The sequence below is a fragment of the Pseudonaja textilis genome, chromosome 13, assembly GCF_049901715.1.
Source record: "Pseudonaja textilis isolate UNSWEBS1 chromosome 13, rPseTex1.2, whole genome shotgun sequence".
NCBI lineage: Eukaryota > Metazoa > Chordata > Lepidosauria > Squamata > Elapidae > Pseudonaja > Pseudonaja textilis.
Window position 1 is genome coordinate 19,969,261 of NC_142002.1, and position 14,310 is coordinate 19,983,570.

A 14,310-nucleotide genomic window follows, 5' to 3' on the forward strand; every position below is an offset into this window, starting at 1 on the left:
AACTATGGATTTATCCCTCTCTTCTAGTTCTGTGGAGGGTCAGCACTTCGAAGTGGTTCACCTAGGACTGTGTTTTCCAACCTTGGCTATTTTGAGTGGTCTGGACTTGAACTTTCAATAAATCCCCAGACAATCCTATGAGTTAAAAGTCCACGTATCTTAAAAATAAATGGTCTTGGGAAGTCCACGTATCTTAATGGCCAGTGTTGAAGAACACTGAGCTAGGCAGGATAGAAGTCCAGAAAAATAAAGAAGGCTTTGGATATATATTGGTAGAACATTCCAACTTGGACAGACCGTCACTGAGAAGGTCTTCTCCTGCACAGCCTCTCATCTTGACCCAAGGAGGAGACAGCAGTTTCTCCATCTGCTGAAGAAAAAAAGAAAAAAAAAAGAATCGAACAAGGGTCAACTTCACCCCCCCAAAAAAATGTGTCCTGCCATGCTCTGTGGGAATTGGTAGAGGCCTGGAAAGGGCAGTGTGCAGACAGATCAGGCTTACAGAAGTTGTGTTGTCCTTGTTCCGGGATGACAACATCTCTGGTTTTCGTTTGGCACAGAATACGGGTTGCGCCTGGCCAGCCACATCTTTGTGAAAGAAATTTCTCAAGACAGCTTGGCAGCCAAAGATGGCAACATCCAGGAAGGAGATGTTGTGCTGAAGGTATGGGGCCCCCCTCCACCTCTCTCTTCTCTTCTTTCTCTCTCTTTCTATCCTCTCTCTTTGTCTTCTCTGCCTGTCTCTGTGTCTCTCCTCTCTTTCTTTCTCTTCTCTCTCTCTCCCTCCCTCTCTTTCTCTCTCTCTCTCTTCTCTCCCTCCCTCCCTCCCTCTCTCTCTCTCTCTCTCTCCACCTATCTCTGTCTTCTCTTTCTCTTCTCTTCTCTCTCTCCTCTCTGTCTCTCCCTCCCTTTCTCTCTTCTCTCTCCCTCCCCCCTCCCTCCCTTTCTCTTTCTCTCTCTCTCTCCTCTCTCCCTCTCACCTATCTCTGTCTCTCCTCTCTCTTTCTCTTCTCTTTCTCTCTCTTCTCTTTCTCTCCCTCCCTTTCTCTCTCTCTCCTCTCTCTCACCTATCTCTGTCTGTCCTCTCTCTTTCTCTTCTCTTTCTGCTCTTCTCTCTTCTCTCTCTCTCTCTCTCTCTCTCTTCTCTCTCTCTCCCTCCCTCCCTCCCTCTTTGTTGTTATACTCATGTTTGAGCATCTCTTCTGTTTAAAATACAGCTAATCCTCCAGATACGACCGTTCACTTAGCCACCATTTGAAGTTGCTTTTCTCTATTTTGAAATGTCTAGCTTTTTAAAAAGCTATATTTTGGAGTATTAAAGGAAACAATTCCACTGTTTAAAGGGCCGAAAAGATGGGATATTATTAACCTAGTTTCAGGAAACCTTAAACCCACCTTCTCCCATCTTTTATCTGTCATTGTTTGCTGGGTTGGGGGGGGACACCAGTTCCAGAAGGCTACCGATTGGGACAGGCTGGTCTAGACAAAACTGGAGGCATTTCCCACCTCGCCCCACCCTTTTTAATTCTTCAAAGATGCCATGAAGGTATAGATCAGGGAGGACCAACCTTGGCAGACTTCAACTCCCAGAATTCCTCATCCAGCCACTTCCCCCAAAGACGAGAGAATTCTGGGAGTTGAAAGTCTTGAAGAAGTTGCCAAGGTTGGACGTCCCTGGTGTCGACTGTAACTCCTCGTCGGTTACTCCTACCCGTCTTTGTTCTCTTGCAGATCAACGGGACTGTCACGGAAAACATGTCCTTGACAGATGCCAAAACCCTGATAGAAAGGTCAAAGGGCAAGTTGAAAATGGTGGTTCAGAGGGACGAGAGAGCAACCCTGTTGAACGTCCCCGATCTTTCCGACAGCATCCACTCGGCCAATGCTTCGGAAAGAGACGGTGAGTATCGGTTGCCTTTTCTTTTGCCACGCTGTCGGTCGTTGCGATGCGACAGGTGGAACGAACGAGGGGAAGGAAGGGCTGAAGAAATGCCCGAAGAAGTCCACTGACCAAATTGGGCAGATGGTGGAGATCCTCCAAGGCCTGCCCAAGCTTGCGTTCATTCTTAGGGAAGGTCATGCCATCTTTTTACTTCTAAACCATCTCATGAAAACCCCCTCCACTTTTATTTAACAGACATTTCAGAAATTCAGTCGCTGGCATCTGATCATTCCAACCGATCCCATGACAGGCCCCGTCGCAGTCGTTCACGATCTCCTGACCAGGGGTCAGAACAATCTCCACAGCAGCCCAACAATGGCAGGTGACGGTCGCCTTCTGCTCTTTTGATATAGACGGTCTTGGTGGAAAGAGGGACGGGAGGACGGCGAAGGCAGGAGCCACCGGTTGAAGGGGGGGCACCACCGGTTGACCTCGGTGGCAGGATGGACCGACGGACCCCCCTCTTTCAAAGATCGGATTTGGTCTTCCGGAGGGTTCCTTCTTGAGATGCTACCTGAGGGGAGGATGGGTTTGGGGAATTAGACGCGGGGCGGTAAGGCTGTCCTGACGAACGGAGGCAAACGGACGTGTCCTGGGATAACGTTGCAAGATCCAATCTGGGTCAGTCACCCAGACCAAATGTTTGGTCTTCCGTGCTTTTGGATTCAAGCTGGAGACCATCCTCAGGGAACTACTCTCCTCTCCTCCCCTCCTCTCTCTTTTCTCTCTTCTTTCTCTCTTTCTTTCTTTCTTTCTTTCTTTCTTTCTTTCTTTCTTTCTTTCTTTCTTTCTTTCTCTCTCTCTCTCTCTCTCTCTCTCCTCTCCTCTCCTCTTCTTTCTTTCTTTCTTTCTTCCTTCCTTCCTCCCTCCCTCCCTCCCTTCCTTCCTTCCTTCCTTCCTTTCTCTCTCTCCTCTCCCTCTCCTCTCTCTCCTCTCCTCTCCTCTCCTCCCTCCCTCTCTCTCTCCTCCCTCCCTCCTCTCCTTTTCTCTCTTCTTTCTTTCTTTCTTTCTTTCTTTCTTTCTTTCTTTCTTTCTTTCTTTCTTTCTTTCTTTCTTTCTTTCCTCTCCTCCCTCCCCTCCCTCCCCCCCCCTCCTCTCCTCTCCCTTTTCTTTCTTTCTTTCTTTCTTTCTTTCTTTCTTTCTTTCTTTCTTTCTTTCTTTCTTTCTTTCTTTCTTTCTTTCTTTTTTTTCCTCTCCTCTCCTCTCCTCTCCTCTCTCTCTCTCTTTCTTTCTTTCTCTTCTCCTCTCTCTCTTCTCTCCTCTCCCCTTCTCTCTCTTTCTCTTCTCTTCTCTCTCTCCTCTTTCTTTCTCTCTCTCTCTCCCCCTCAATCCCTCTCCCCCTCTCCCTCCCTCCCCCTCTCTTTCCCTCCATCTCTGTTTCTCTCTCTCCATCTCTGTCTCTCTCCCTTCCTCTCTCCCTCTCCCCCCCCTCTCTGTCTCTGTCTCTGTCTCTCTCTCTCTCTCTCTCTCTCTCTCCAGAATATCTTCTGCTGATAATCAGATATTCTGATAGAGAGAAGTTGCCTGAGGAGAGGCTCCCGCATGAGGAGTCTGAAAGCTCGGAGGCCCAAACTTCCAGTCTTGGTGACCTGCCCAGATTGGATCCTGCTGACCCTCCTGATTTCACTAAGTAAGGGTTGTGACTCGATTCAACCAAGGGGTCTTGGAGAATTAGCATCTGGCAACATTAATTCCCCCTGCCCTCCCACTGAATTTTGAGGAAGGCCCGGCTTAAATTTTTTTTTTAAAAAAAAGGATTGGCTCCATCAGTGACCTTGAAGTGCTACCGAGAAGGCTTTGCAGTCACTATGTCGGTGTTTCTCAACCTTGGTGAGCTGAAGATGGGTGAACTTCCAACTCCCAAAATTCCCCAGCCGGCATCACTCAAGGTTGAGAAATACCCTTCAGGAAAGGAAATGGAGACAAGTCTTTAACAAAATAGGCTCAAATATTATTTGCATTTTGGGGGGTTGATGGCGTGAGCCCCTGAGAACGGGAGTCCTGCACGGTAGGAGTCTGCCTGCTTTGATGGGGGGGACGGTGGACGTTGGGCGAGAACTGAATGGCCCCGGATGAAATCATCCTCTCGCTGACTTCCCTTGTTTGGGGACTGGAGGTTATTTTAGAATATTGCCATGTTGCGCCTCTTTTCATAAAGGCCCAAGATCCTTCCTGATGCGGCACAGATGTTAGAAGTCAACGCTAACACATAATGCAGAGTGAAATCACACCTTGGGTGACTCATGGGAAACGTGGCTGTAATTTTTAACAACATTCTGTCATCCAGAAACAATGACGGTGTCAAGACACTTCCTGCATCCTCCTTGGTTTTTTTATTATTTTTTTAATAAAAGCAAAACCAAACCGAACATTTACCTAGAAAGTTCAAAATTGAGGATTGGTCCGGGAAGCGTCCTCACCGTGATATTCTTCTCCATGTTCATTCATATAATTTGGTTCCCCTCATTCAAAAAAAAAATTTTTTTAACAGAAGAATCTTATTTTATTCTCCGTGGATGGAGATGATTCCAGTGGGGTGAGAATCTGGAATCCTATATAGTTTACTCCTTGATTGGTCTTAGCCAGGGGTTGTAATAAATTGGATATAAGTAGACAAAATAATTGTCATGGGCAGAAGATGTTCAGGATTACCGTGTGGGCAGAACCATTTGCAGGTGCTGGCAATCTGAGTTGTCTCTTGCGGGTCTGTTGGGCCGAATTGTGGGTAACTCTTGTGATGTGGAAGGGAGGTTCCAGGTTTAATTATTGTGTCCCTTGAAGAGATGGATCTGGGCAGCTTACCCAGGGCATGTCTTCTCCAACAAGGAGAGGAAACGCTATATTTGACCTGCTCCAGGTGGGATGTAGAACATTTCCTTGCTTCATCCTACCCAGGAAACCTTCCCCCAGGTGGAAAGATGGAGTAACCCAGGGTTGTTTCAAAATGGCTTCCGCAGAGCTGAAGGGTTCCGCACGAACTTTATGGGCTTCTGTGAGAGATTAAGAAAGAAGACAAGCTAGGTTTGCTATGAGAAGGGAGATTTGGGGAACGTCGACAGATCAGCTTTTATAGAGGCCATGGAAGTTGTGGTCCACATAAATATCCTGAAAGAATAATTCACCTATTTAGGCAGAGGGTGGGTGCAGCGGAGAGCAAGGGCCACTTGAAGATGCAACGTTTGAGTGTTGGCTCTTCAAGAAAACACTTGAGAGCTGAAGAGTTGAGGGTTGGCAGGCCGTTCGTGCCTTCTGAGAAGCATATAAGAATCACAACATACCAGAGACCAGAAGCTTTGAGGCTCCTGAACTCTCCGGCGATCGACCTTGCAACCTTGGCTTCTACGACTTGAAAGAGCTTTTTTTCTTCCTGAGGTGGTTTTCCTCAACATCGTTCTCTGTTAAGGAATGGCTTCTGTACAAGCCATCGTAGGGCTGCAGTGTCACTCACGGAGGATAGGTCAGAAGCCTCGCGGTGCTTCTGGAAGACAACCAACCAGCCATTCTGGGTAGTTTGGTTTTTCTATGGAAGTTTGCAGTGTTCCAGGAACACCTGGAGGGGCCAGAGCACATCTGGAAGACTACAACAAGCAGGTTGAGCCTCCCAGAATGAACGGTTGCTAGATAGATGTTTGTAAGGCAAGGACTATCTGGATGTTCCTTGCTTTCTCTTGAAGGAGTTGAGGAGAACAGCATCCATGTGTGCACATGGAGTTAAGTTCCCTCCAAAATTTCAACGTTTGGAGGAGATATCTTCCATAGGATCCCCGATAGCCAATGCTACCCTTCTTCCCATGTTTGTTTTGTACTTTTGCTTGTTTTTTGTTTATTTATTTGTATCCTGCCTTTATTATGTTTACAAATAATTCTAGGCAGCGAACGTATCCATCTCATCTTCCTGTTCCTGTTATCCCAACAGCAACAGCTCTGTGATGAGGCGAGTTGGGCTGAGAACGAGAGATTGGCGCGAAGCTACCCGAATTATTTTCATGGCTAAGGCAGGACTAGAACTCACAGTCTCCTGGTGATTGGCCCAAAGTCACCCAGCCATCTTTCATGGCTAAGGTGGGACTAGAACTCACAGTCTCCCGCTTTCTAACCTGGTGCCTTAGCCATTAAACGAAACTGGCTCTCGGTTTATGAGAAATACCATACGTGGTGATACCTTTTTAAAATTGCAGCCTACGTGCCCTGTGATACGTTAACAGGAGGAGTCAAATGCTTTAATGAAACACAAGGATTTATTTTAATGATGGCAGTAGATTCCAGGGTGATTAAAAAATATTCCATCAAGCTAGGTTTTTCCTTACATTTGTCATAAGCTACTCCAGGTTTTCCTTTCTGCACGAAACTATCTGATTTTTTTTTTTTCTGCCAGAAATTTAGTATTCATTTTTTCCTTTTGGAAATCATCAGGTTTTTCCATAAAAGCATTAGGACTTTGTCCCAATTTAGCCACCAATAAGGCCAAGCACATGAACGCACAACCAATAATTGTCATTGCAAGGATAATCCTATCTTTGTAATGGCAACCATCATCATATCATTCTTGTACCTTCTCACGTCTTCAGTGGTGATGGCTTTTGGTACAGATCTCTTGACCTTTCAGGAAACTGTTGTGTTTACCAGGCAACCGTTGAAGTCGTCAATTCAAGGAAGCGTGCTGCGTACAGTGGTCTCTTCTGAGATAATTTTTGGCAGAGGTAATGGTGCCCTCTGCTTGCAGGAAGTGGCTCCGTCAGAGCTCAGCCAAGTTCTAGGCTGGGTTTTGTAGCCTTCTCGTTCATTTGTGGGGCAAAGCAGCTGTTAAAACCAATCTTGCTTTGCCTAGTAATTATTTCACCCAGGATAAATTAGCGCTGCGTGCTGGAAGACAACCAAATTCAGCGAGTAACGAGAAGGCATCTGCTCAGCCTCGAGGAGATTCTCTGCTATTGCAATACACGAGCAGATTAGCTGCGCTTGGGAAGGAGAGTTAGAATAAATATAGGTTCGGTTTTTTTTTTTATGTTGTACGTCCTCAAGATGGTATGCATGGCTGCTTCTCTTCTGCTAGGCCTAATCCAGAGTGTGGAGATGTTCATCACTGATTCACATTAGGGGATTGGAGGCTAAAGCATACAAAACAGAATTGCTGGACTTGGCTATGTCGAATTGAATGAAAAGAAGGACTGTGTGTTGTGGACATGATAGTCATTTTCCAACATCTGAGGGTGTTGCCACATAGGAGAGGAGGTCAACCTATTCCCCAAAGGGCGGGGCAAGAATCAATGGGTGGAGACTGATCAAGCAACCCTAGAACTAAGGAGAAATTTCTTGACAGGGAGAACCATTAATCAATCGCAACCACTTGCCCTCCAGAAGTTGTGGGTGCTCCAATGCTGGAAGAGGTTGGATGTCTATGGTCTGAAATGGTATAGAAGGCTTCCTACCTGGGCAGGGGGTTGGACTAGAAGACCTCCAAGGTCCCTGTTCTGTTGCATTAGATTTATGGGTCTGGAAGGACAACGAATTGCTGGTTTTGTGACAATGCCATTGGCTCTTTCATCGGTTCTTTATCTGCTCTCTCTCTCTCCATCTTTCAGCATTATAGACACTGAGATATCTGACATAGTTTTCATATTTTGGGAGCGGCGTGGTCAGTGGGGCCCAATCAGCCAATGGGGGCAAAGGGAAGGGCAGCACATTCTTTCAATGTTGGAGAAAGGATTGAGATTCCTTAAGTTGTAGGAGGACATAAGTGTCTCATTTCTATCAGGAAGCTTAGGAACTTGGAAGACTTCTAGGCCAGAGATGTCCAACCGTGGCAACTTTAAAGACTTAATGGACTTCAACTCCCAGAATTCCCCAGCCAGCCATGCTGGCTGGGGAATTCTGGGAGTTGAAGTCCACCCGTCTCAAAGTTGCCAAGTTTGGAGCCCTCTGCCCTAGACCATTCCAGTTGTCCAAACTCTTACATATCTGGAAGGGCCAGTTCTCCGACGCCTTCGACGGGCGCTTTTCCAGCAACAAAAGCCCAAACAGGTTGTTTATTCCCCGTTTTGTGCCACATCCCACACAATAAGATCTTTGTTTATGAAATGCCCGGATTTTCCTCGTTAGAGCCCGTTGTTTCGGCTGCCAATTTGAAAAGGGAGTGTGCTGTTTCTCTTGATGTAGTCACCGGAGTAGAGATGATGAAAGAATAACCAAGCCGGGAGCAGTTTCCACGCCTGTGAAGAATGCGGAGGAAACGTCTCTAGCCAAAGCCGTAGAAGAATCCGTAGCCGAGAAAAACGACAAGCAGACCCCACCACTTCCAGGTGAGGATTAAGCCACCGCTTCGTTGCTTTAATTTTTGCAGAGGAGGCAATCCTTCGACTTAGGCGGGGTCCAGTGGCCTAGGAGGTGGAGTTCTCACCTCACAATCAGGAAGCTGTGAGAGTCCAATAGCAGTAGCACTTAGACTTATATACCGCTTTATAGTGCTTTACAGCCCTCTCTTAAGTGGTTGACAGAGTCAGCCTCTTGCCCTCCATTTTACCGACCTCGGAAGGATGGAAGGCTGAGTCAACCTTGAGCCTGGTGGGATTTGAACTGCCAAATTGTAGGCAGCTGGCTGCAGAAGTAGCTTGCAGTACTGCACTCTAACCCCTGCGCCACAGAGGCACTCTGTCAATCCTAGGCAGAGGCAGATAATTCTCTCTCTGGGCACAATGAGAAATATATCTGCTGAACAAAACCCCACTCCGGTGACAGGAAAGGCATCCGGCCAATAAAACACTAGCTCCATTCAATTTGCCAAGACTCCACCCCGCAGGGGATTATGGGTGCTTTCAGTAACGCTAATGATGACAGGCAGTCCTCGACTTAACGACCACCGTTGACCCCAAAATCTTGCGAAGTGAGAGACGTTGTTAAGTGGATTTCTCCCCACCCTTTCCTGTCCCCGTTGTTAAGCAAATCACTGCAGCTGTTCAGTTAGCAACCCAGTTGTTAAGTGAATCTGGCTCCTCCCATGGACTTCGCCGGTCAGATGGGGATCACCGTTGCCAAGGGTCTTAAATTCCAATCACGTGACTGTGGGGATGCCACAACGGTCGTAAATGTGAAAAAAAAAATGCTCGCAAGTTGCTTTTTTCACTGCCTTTGTACCTTTGAACGGTGCACACAGGCCCCACCTATACAGTTGTATGTCTGAATGATGATACACACAAGGAAGCTCGTTCTTTATCGGAACCGGCTAATTTATGGACCCAGATTGGCGTGTTCTTAATTAAAGGCTGAGATTATCTCCTGGCACCCAACCAAACATTCCATCCGAGAATCTCTCATTATTTACCTTCCTCTCCAACTTCCTATTATCTGCACTCCTCTGTTTATTGTGGTCTCCCACGCTCCAAATTAGCAGCCAGATGGTGATGGAGGAGCTCTGTAAACAGCTGTTTGAAGCCCCTCCTAATCTCCGTTGTTAATATTTCTGAATTGTGTAACAGTAATGAACTTGAGACGGGCCAAATGTTTTCTGTTCCTCCTCTTCCACCCTGTCTGCCTTCAGTAATTGCTGTGACGCGGGATGCAAGGCTATTTATTGTGCAGTTGGTCTAGTAGTATCTCTCCTTTTATTCCACCGCTCAAGGGAAAAGGTACACAATAGGCCGCGGCCTCCTGGTTTGTGGAGGTCCTGGGTGCTCTCTGAGCTTGGTGGTTTCCCGGCAGGCATTTTATTACCCAACTAGGTAACATCATCAAGCCGCTTGTATAGAAAGAGAGAGCCAACCCCACTCCTTTCTAGCACAGATGAGGTTACCAAGCTGGGTCCTGAAAGGTCAGCAAGGAAAAAAAAACCAAGCTCAAAGAACGCCACAGTCCTCTTCTTCCTCCTCATTTTTGCAAACTCCCTTCCCCTCTAGCCTTGATGAAGTTACGTAGTTGGGCCATGAAATGTCTGCAAGAAATCAACCAAGCTTAGAGAACGCCAAGGACCGTACTACAGTCCTCCTCTTCCTCCTCCTGATAATGTTCCCTAGTTAGGCGATGAAATGTCTGCAAGAAATCAACCAAGTTCAGATAACACCAAGGACCACACAGTCATCGTCCTCCTCCTCCTCTTCCTCCTCCTCCTCCTCCTCCTCCTATTCCCTAGTTGGGCGATGAAACATCTGCAAGGAAACCTTTTCATTAGAAGGGCATCCTTCAATTCCCTGCAACGTTTTGTCCAAACAGAACCGAAGCCCGTCTATGCGCAGGTCGGACAGCCCGATGTGGATTTACCCGTCAGTCCCACCGATGGCCCTTTACCAAACTCAACGCATGAAGACGGGATGCTTCGGTAAGGGGATATTTTCGCCCGTTCCAGGTCTCACGTTGGCCCAGGTGCTAAACTTTTGCTGATGCGCCCTCATCTTCATGGACCACGCACAGTGGACGATGGTTTCGTGGCCAACGATAAAGCTACTGGGACCGCGACTCTCTGGGCCTCAATACAATGTCACATAAGTGTTTCAAATTTAATTTTTATTTTTGCTCTATAGTTATTGAAAGTGTTTTATTTAGACTATTGTGCAAATTTAAACGTTCTATTTTCTCCTTTTGGGGGGAAGGGAGAATAATTAAGGGGTATCCTTAATGGGGTGTGTGTGCCTGTGCTGTCCAGACAGTATATAGGTCATGGGAATTGTGATAATTAAGTTAGAATTGGGAGCTGTCCCCTTAAGGGAATGCCTCATGGTAAATGCAATTAATGCATCCTGGGAAATGTAGTTCATGTCATGTGGTCACACCTGTAATCCTGATTGGTCACTGAATTGACCCTTGGTTGGGTTGGGTTGAGTTCTTTCACTCTCGCCTGGACCCCAGCAGCGTTCTGGTGCCTCAGCCCCTCCTTACTCCTTCGTTATGGGATGAAAGATCAGACAGATTAAACACTACAAAGTCTTCCATACACAGTTTCTTTATTGGTTCACAAGGCATCCTCAAATATAACTCACGGTTAAGGTCGAGATTCATCTAATGTCCAATTCTTTGTATAGCTGACTTCATAGCGTAAAATAGTGATCTTTCATCGCATAATGAAGGAGCAAGCGGGTATGCTGCTGGGGTCCAGGCAAGAGTGAAGGAACCTCCCCCAACCCAACCAAGGGTCAATTCAGTGACCAATCAGGATTACAGGTGTGACCACATGACACGAACTACATTTCCCAGGATGCATTAATGACATTTACCATGAGGCATTCCCTTAAGGGGACAGCTCCCAATTCTAACTTAACTATCTCAATTCCCATGACTTATATATTGTCTGGACCGCACAGTGCCGCTAGAAAGCCAGTCTTCTTTGGAGGTAGGTTCTGGTTGCCCGGCAGAGGGTCTACCTCGCAGTCGGCTGTTTACAAGCTCGATCCACTCCAGTTTTATGCTGTGGTTGTTGGGAAGTGTTTTGTCTTTCTGAGTGACAATTGTGAGCCATTCTGGAGTCACAGGCCAAGAAAGGACCACCGTGTCTGCCTGCTATGAGAAGTTGGCAGCAATCCAGACTGTCTCGGTTGACTGCATCTGGTGTCCCTGTTTTTGGCAATTCATTTGTTAAGTCTTACCGGGGACTAGGTGGGTCAGCCCGGCCTTTTCCAACGATGGGTGGAGAAGTAACCCCTGGCCTTCACTGGTCTCTTTCGCTAGTCTTTCTCCAAGACTGAATTATAGTATTGCCCATGCTTTAATTGTGGGTGTAGGCCAAGGACCGTCTGTGGTGAACTTGGGTTACGCTGCCTTAAATCCGTACTTTTCGCAACACGAAAAGCTCTCTTTGAAATGAGCAAGGATCTCTCTCTTGGCTGACTTTGTGGCTCTTTACAGTCCACCAAATCATCACGATACGCAAAAAAAAAAAAAAAGCAAGAGGCGGCTAGACACCCTGGCTGAAAAAATCCCGTTCTTCTCATTCTTGCAGGCCAAGCATGAAGCTCGTAAAATTCAAGAAGGGAGACAGCGTTGGCTTGAGGCTGGCTGGTGGCAACGACGTTGGCATATTTGTGGCTGGTGTTTTGGAGGACAGCCCCGCTGCCAAGGAAGGCTTGGAAGAAGGCGATCAGATTCTCAGGGTAGGTGGGCAGCCCTGTTTTTATTCCAATCCAGCTGCAAGATCTGCAGCTGTTACATAGGAGGCCGTCAGAGAAATACCTGGTTGCATCTGTACAAGCAGGATTGAATTTTGGGGTCCTGGGTGCTCTCTGAGCTTGGATGATTCCTAGCAGATGTTTCATGACCAGTTACAGTAGGTAACACCAGTGCTATAAGGGAGGGGGATTTGCAGAGTGGAGGAGCTCTTTGACCTTCGGTGGTCTTTGACCTTGGTCGTTTTCTTGCCCTGATTAAGTTCCCTAGTTGGGTAATGAAACATCGGCAAGAAAATACGTTTAGAGATCACCGAGGACCTCAAAGTTCTCTTCGTCCTATGCTCCGCAAACCCCCACTCTCTTCAAGCACTGATGATGCTACCTAGTTGGGTCGTGAAACATCTGCAGCCAAGTTCAGAGAGCTCCACCCATCAGGAAATGTTGGAGATCAGCGAAGAAGTTTACCATAAGAAGGATGTGCACTGGGGAGACTATCTGCAGGTGGCTGTGAAAGGCACCGTCCAATAATAGAACATCTGGAACATGACTCAGTAGGACATAAGCTCAGCCGAGCAGTTTCAGAAAAATAGATGGCTGCCTACTTGGATTCGTTGCGTTGATGAATTTATTTTTGTAATGTTGACGTTCCTTTTGGGGCACCAGGTAAATAACGTCGACTTCACCAACATCATTCGGGAAGAGGCGGTTCTCTTCTTGCTTGACCTACCCAAAGGAGAAGAAGTCACCATTTTGGCACAGAAGAAGAAAGATGGTGAGTCAACCGTCTTTGGCGTCCTGGGTAGACTCACTGGGCAGGCGATGGAAACCTTCCTCCTCCTCCCCTCTTCTTCTATCTCCCTAACAGTTTATCGGCGCATTGTGGAATCCGACGTGGGAGATTCTTTCTACATCCGAACTCACTTTGAGTACGAGAAGGAGTCTCCTTACGGGCTCAGCTTCAACAAAGGGGAGGTCTTCCGCGTGGTGGACACGCTGTACAATGGCAAACTGGGCTCCTGGCTGGCCATCCGGATTGGCAAGAATCACAAGGAAGTGGAAAGAGGCATCATACCCAACAAAAATAGGTATGTTCACGCGTCGTTCCTCAAGCCGACCTCTGACTAGGCAGCTGAAGTTGTAGTTGGAACCCCGTTTTGTCATTCAGTTGCTTAGTTGTGTCTTGACACTTCGCAACACCGTGGACCACAACACACCAGCCACCCCACCTCCCTCCCCCCCCGGGTCGTCCACTGTCTTCCAGAGTTCTGTTCTGACCCAGGCTTCGTAAATTGTAATTATTCACAAACTTGTTTTAAAAGCAAAACCTATTTTATTGCAGTGCTGGGAACTGTTTTCATTCCCAGCCAGAACTAATTATAAACAGTTCCCCAAGATAAGCACACGCCTTTCACTGCTGTGGAATGCTGGCAAAAACAGACGCATCCAATGAACTAGAAAAGAAACCAACCAAAGTACAAGAAAAAGCAACAGAGCTTCAAGGAGGACTCGGAACCGATCGAACTGCTTTGCTTCCTGCAAAGGTTTCGTCATCTTGGCCTGTCCTTTATCCCTTATGGGAGGGGCAATCACCTCCCAACCTTACTCCTGAGTTGCCCCTTCTGATTCAGCTGCTCTCACCTTCTAGCAGCTCTGCGCACACGCACACTGGGAACAGGCTCCCCTGGGTCCTCTTCCTCGCTGCTGCCAGACTCGAGGCTCCGAAAGCAGCACCCCACTCCCCGTTGGCCCTGGCCCCATCTCTGCATCGGACGCAGGACCGAGTCTTCTCCAGACTTCCTGACTGGTCCCCGTTCTTCCCCACTGTCCGATTCCGCTGCCGTCTGCACCGGCTGCCGGCGCACCACAACAAGTTCGTCCAGATTCATGTTCCTTGCGTTGATGGCCCTATCTAACTTACCTATCCAATTTCTCCCAATTCCCATTTTCGCTTTGGTTACATTGGACTTGGGCAGCTGTCTTTCTTGAGTTCATCCTCCCCTCCCTTTGTGGGTTTCTCCACTGTTTTGTGTTCTGGTCTGTTTCACCCAGAGCTGAACAGCTGGCCAGTGTCCAGTACACCCTTCCGAAGACCGCAGGGGGGGACCGAGCGGATTTCTGGAGATTCCGAGGTCTGCGCAGCTCCAAGCGGAACCTGAGAAAAAGTAGAGAAGATCTGTCTGCCCAGCCAGTCCAGACCAAGTTTCCTGCCTACGAGAGGGTGGTCCTCCGAGAAGGTGGGTTTCAAGAAGAAACAGCCAAATAAAACGAGAGTTGGAGGGG

At 47.5% G+C, this 14,310-nt stretch overlaps 1 protein-coding gene across 17 annotated transcripts in view; it reads left to right on the top strand.

Annotated features, from left to right (window-relative positions):
* The window catches only part of TJP1 (tight junction protein 1), a 131,629-nt gene that overhangs the window by 94,650 nt on the left and 22,669 nt on the right, over positions 1 to 14,310 (top strand). For all 17 annotated transcript variants that reach the window (XM_087941677.1, XM_087941687.1, XM_087941689.1 and 14 more), the window contains 9 exons: positions 561 to 664; positions 1,732 to 1,900; positions 2,138 to 2,264; positions 8,099 to 8,241; positions 10,145 to 10,250; positions 11,865 to 12,015; positions 12,694 to 12,802; positions 12,896 to 13,115; positions 14,080 to 14,264. In XM_087941677.1, the coding sequence (XP_087797803.1) occupies positions 561 to 664; positions 1,732 to 1,900; positions 2,138 to 2,264; positions 8,099 to 8,241; positions 10,145 to 10,250; positions 11,865 to 12,015; positions 12,694 to 12,802; positions 12,896 to 13,115; positions 14,080 to 14,264 (1,314 nt within the window). The remainder of the gene's footprint in view (positions 1 to 560; positions 665 to 1,731; positions 1,901 to 2,137; positions 2,265 to 8,098; positions 8,242 to 10,144; positions 10,251 to 11,864; positions 12,016 to 12,693; positions 12,803 to 12,895; positions 13,116 to 14,079; positions 14,265 to 14,310) is intronic.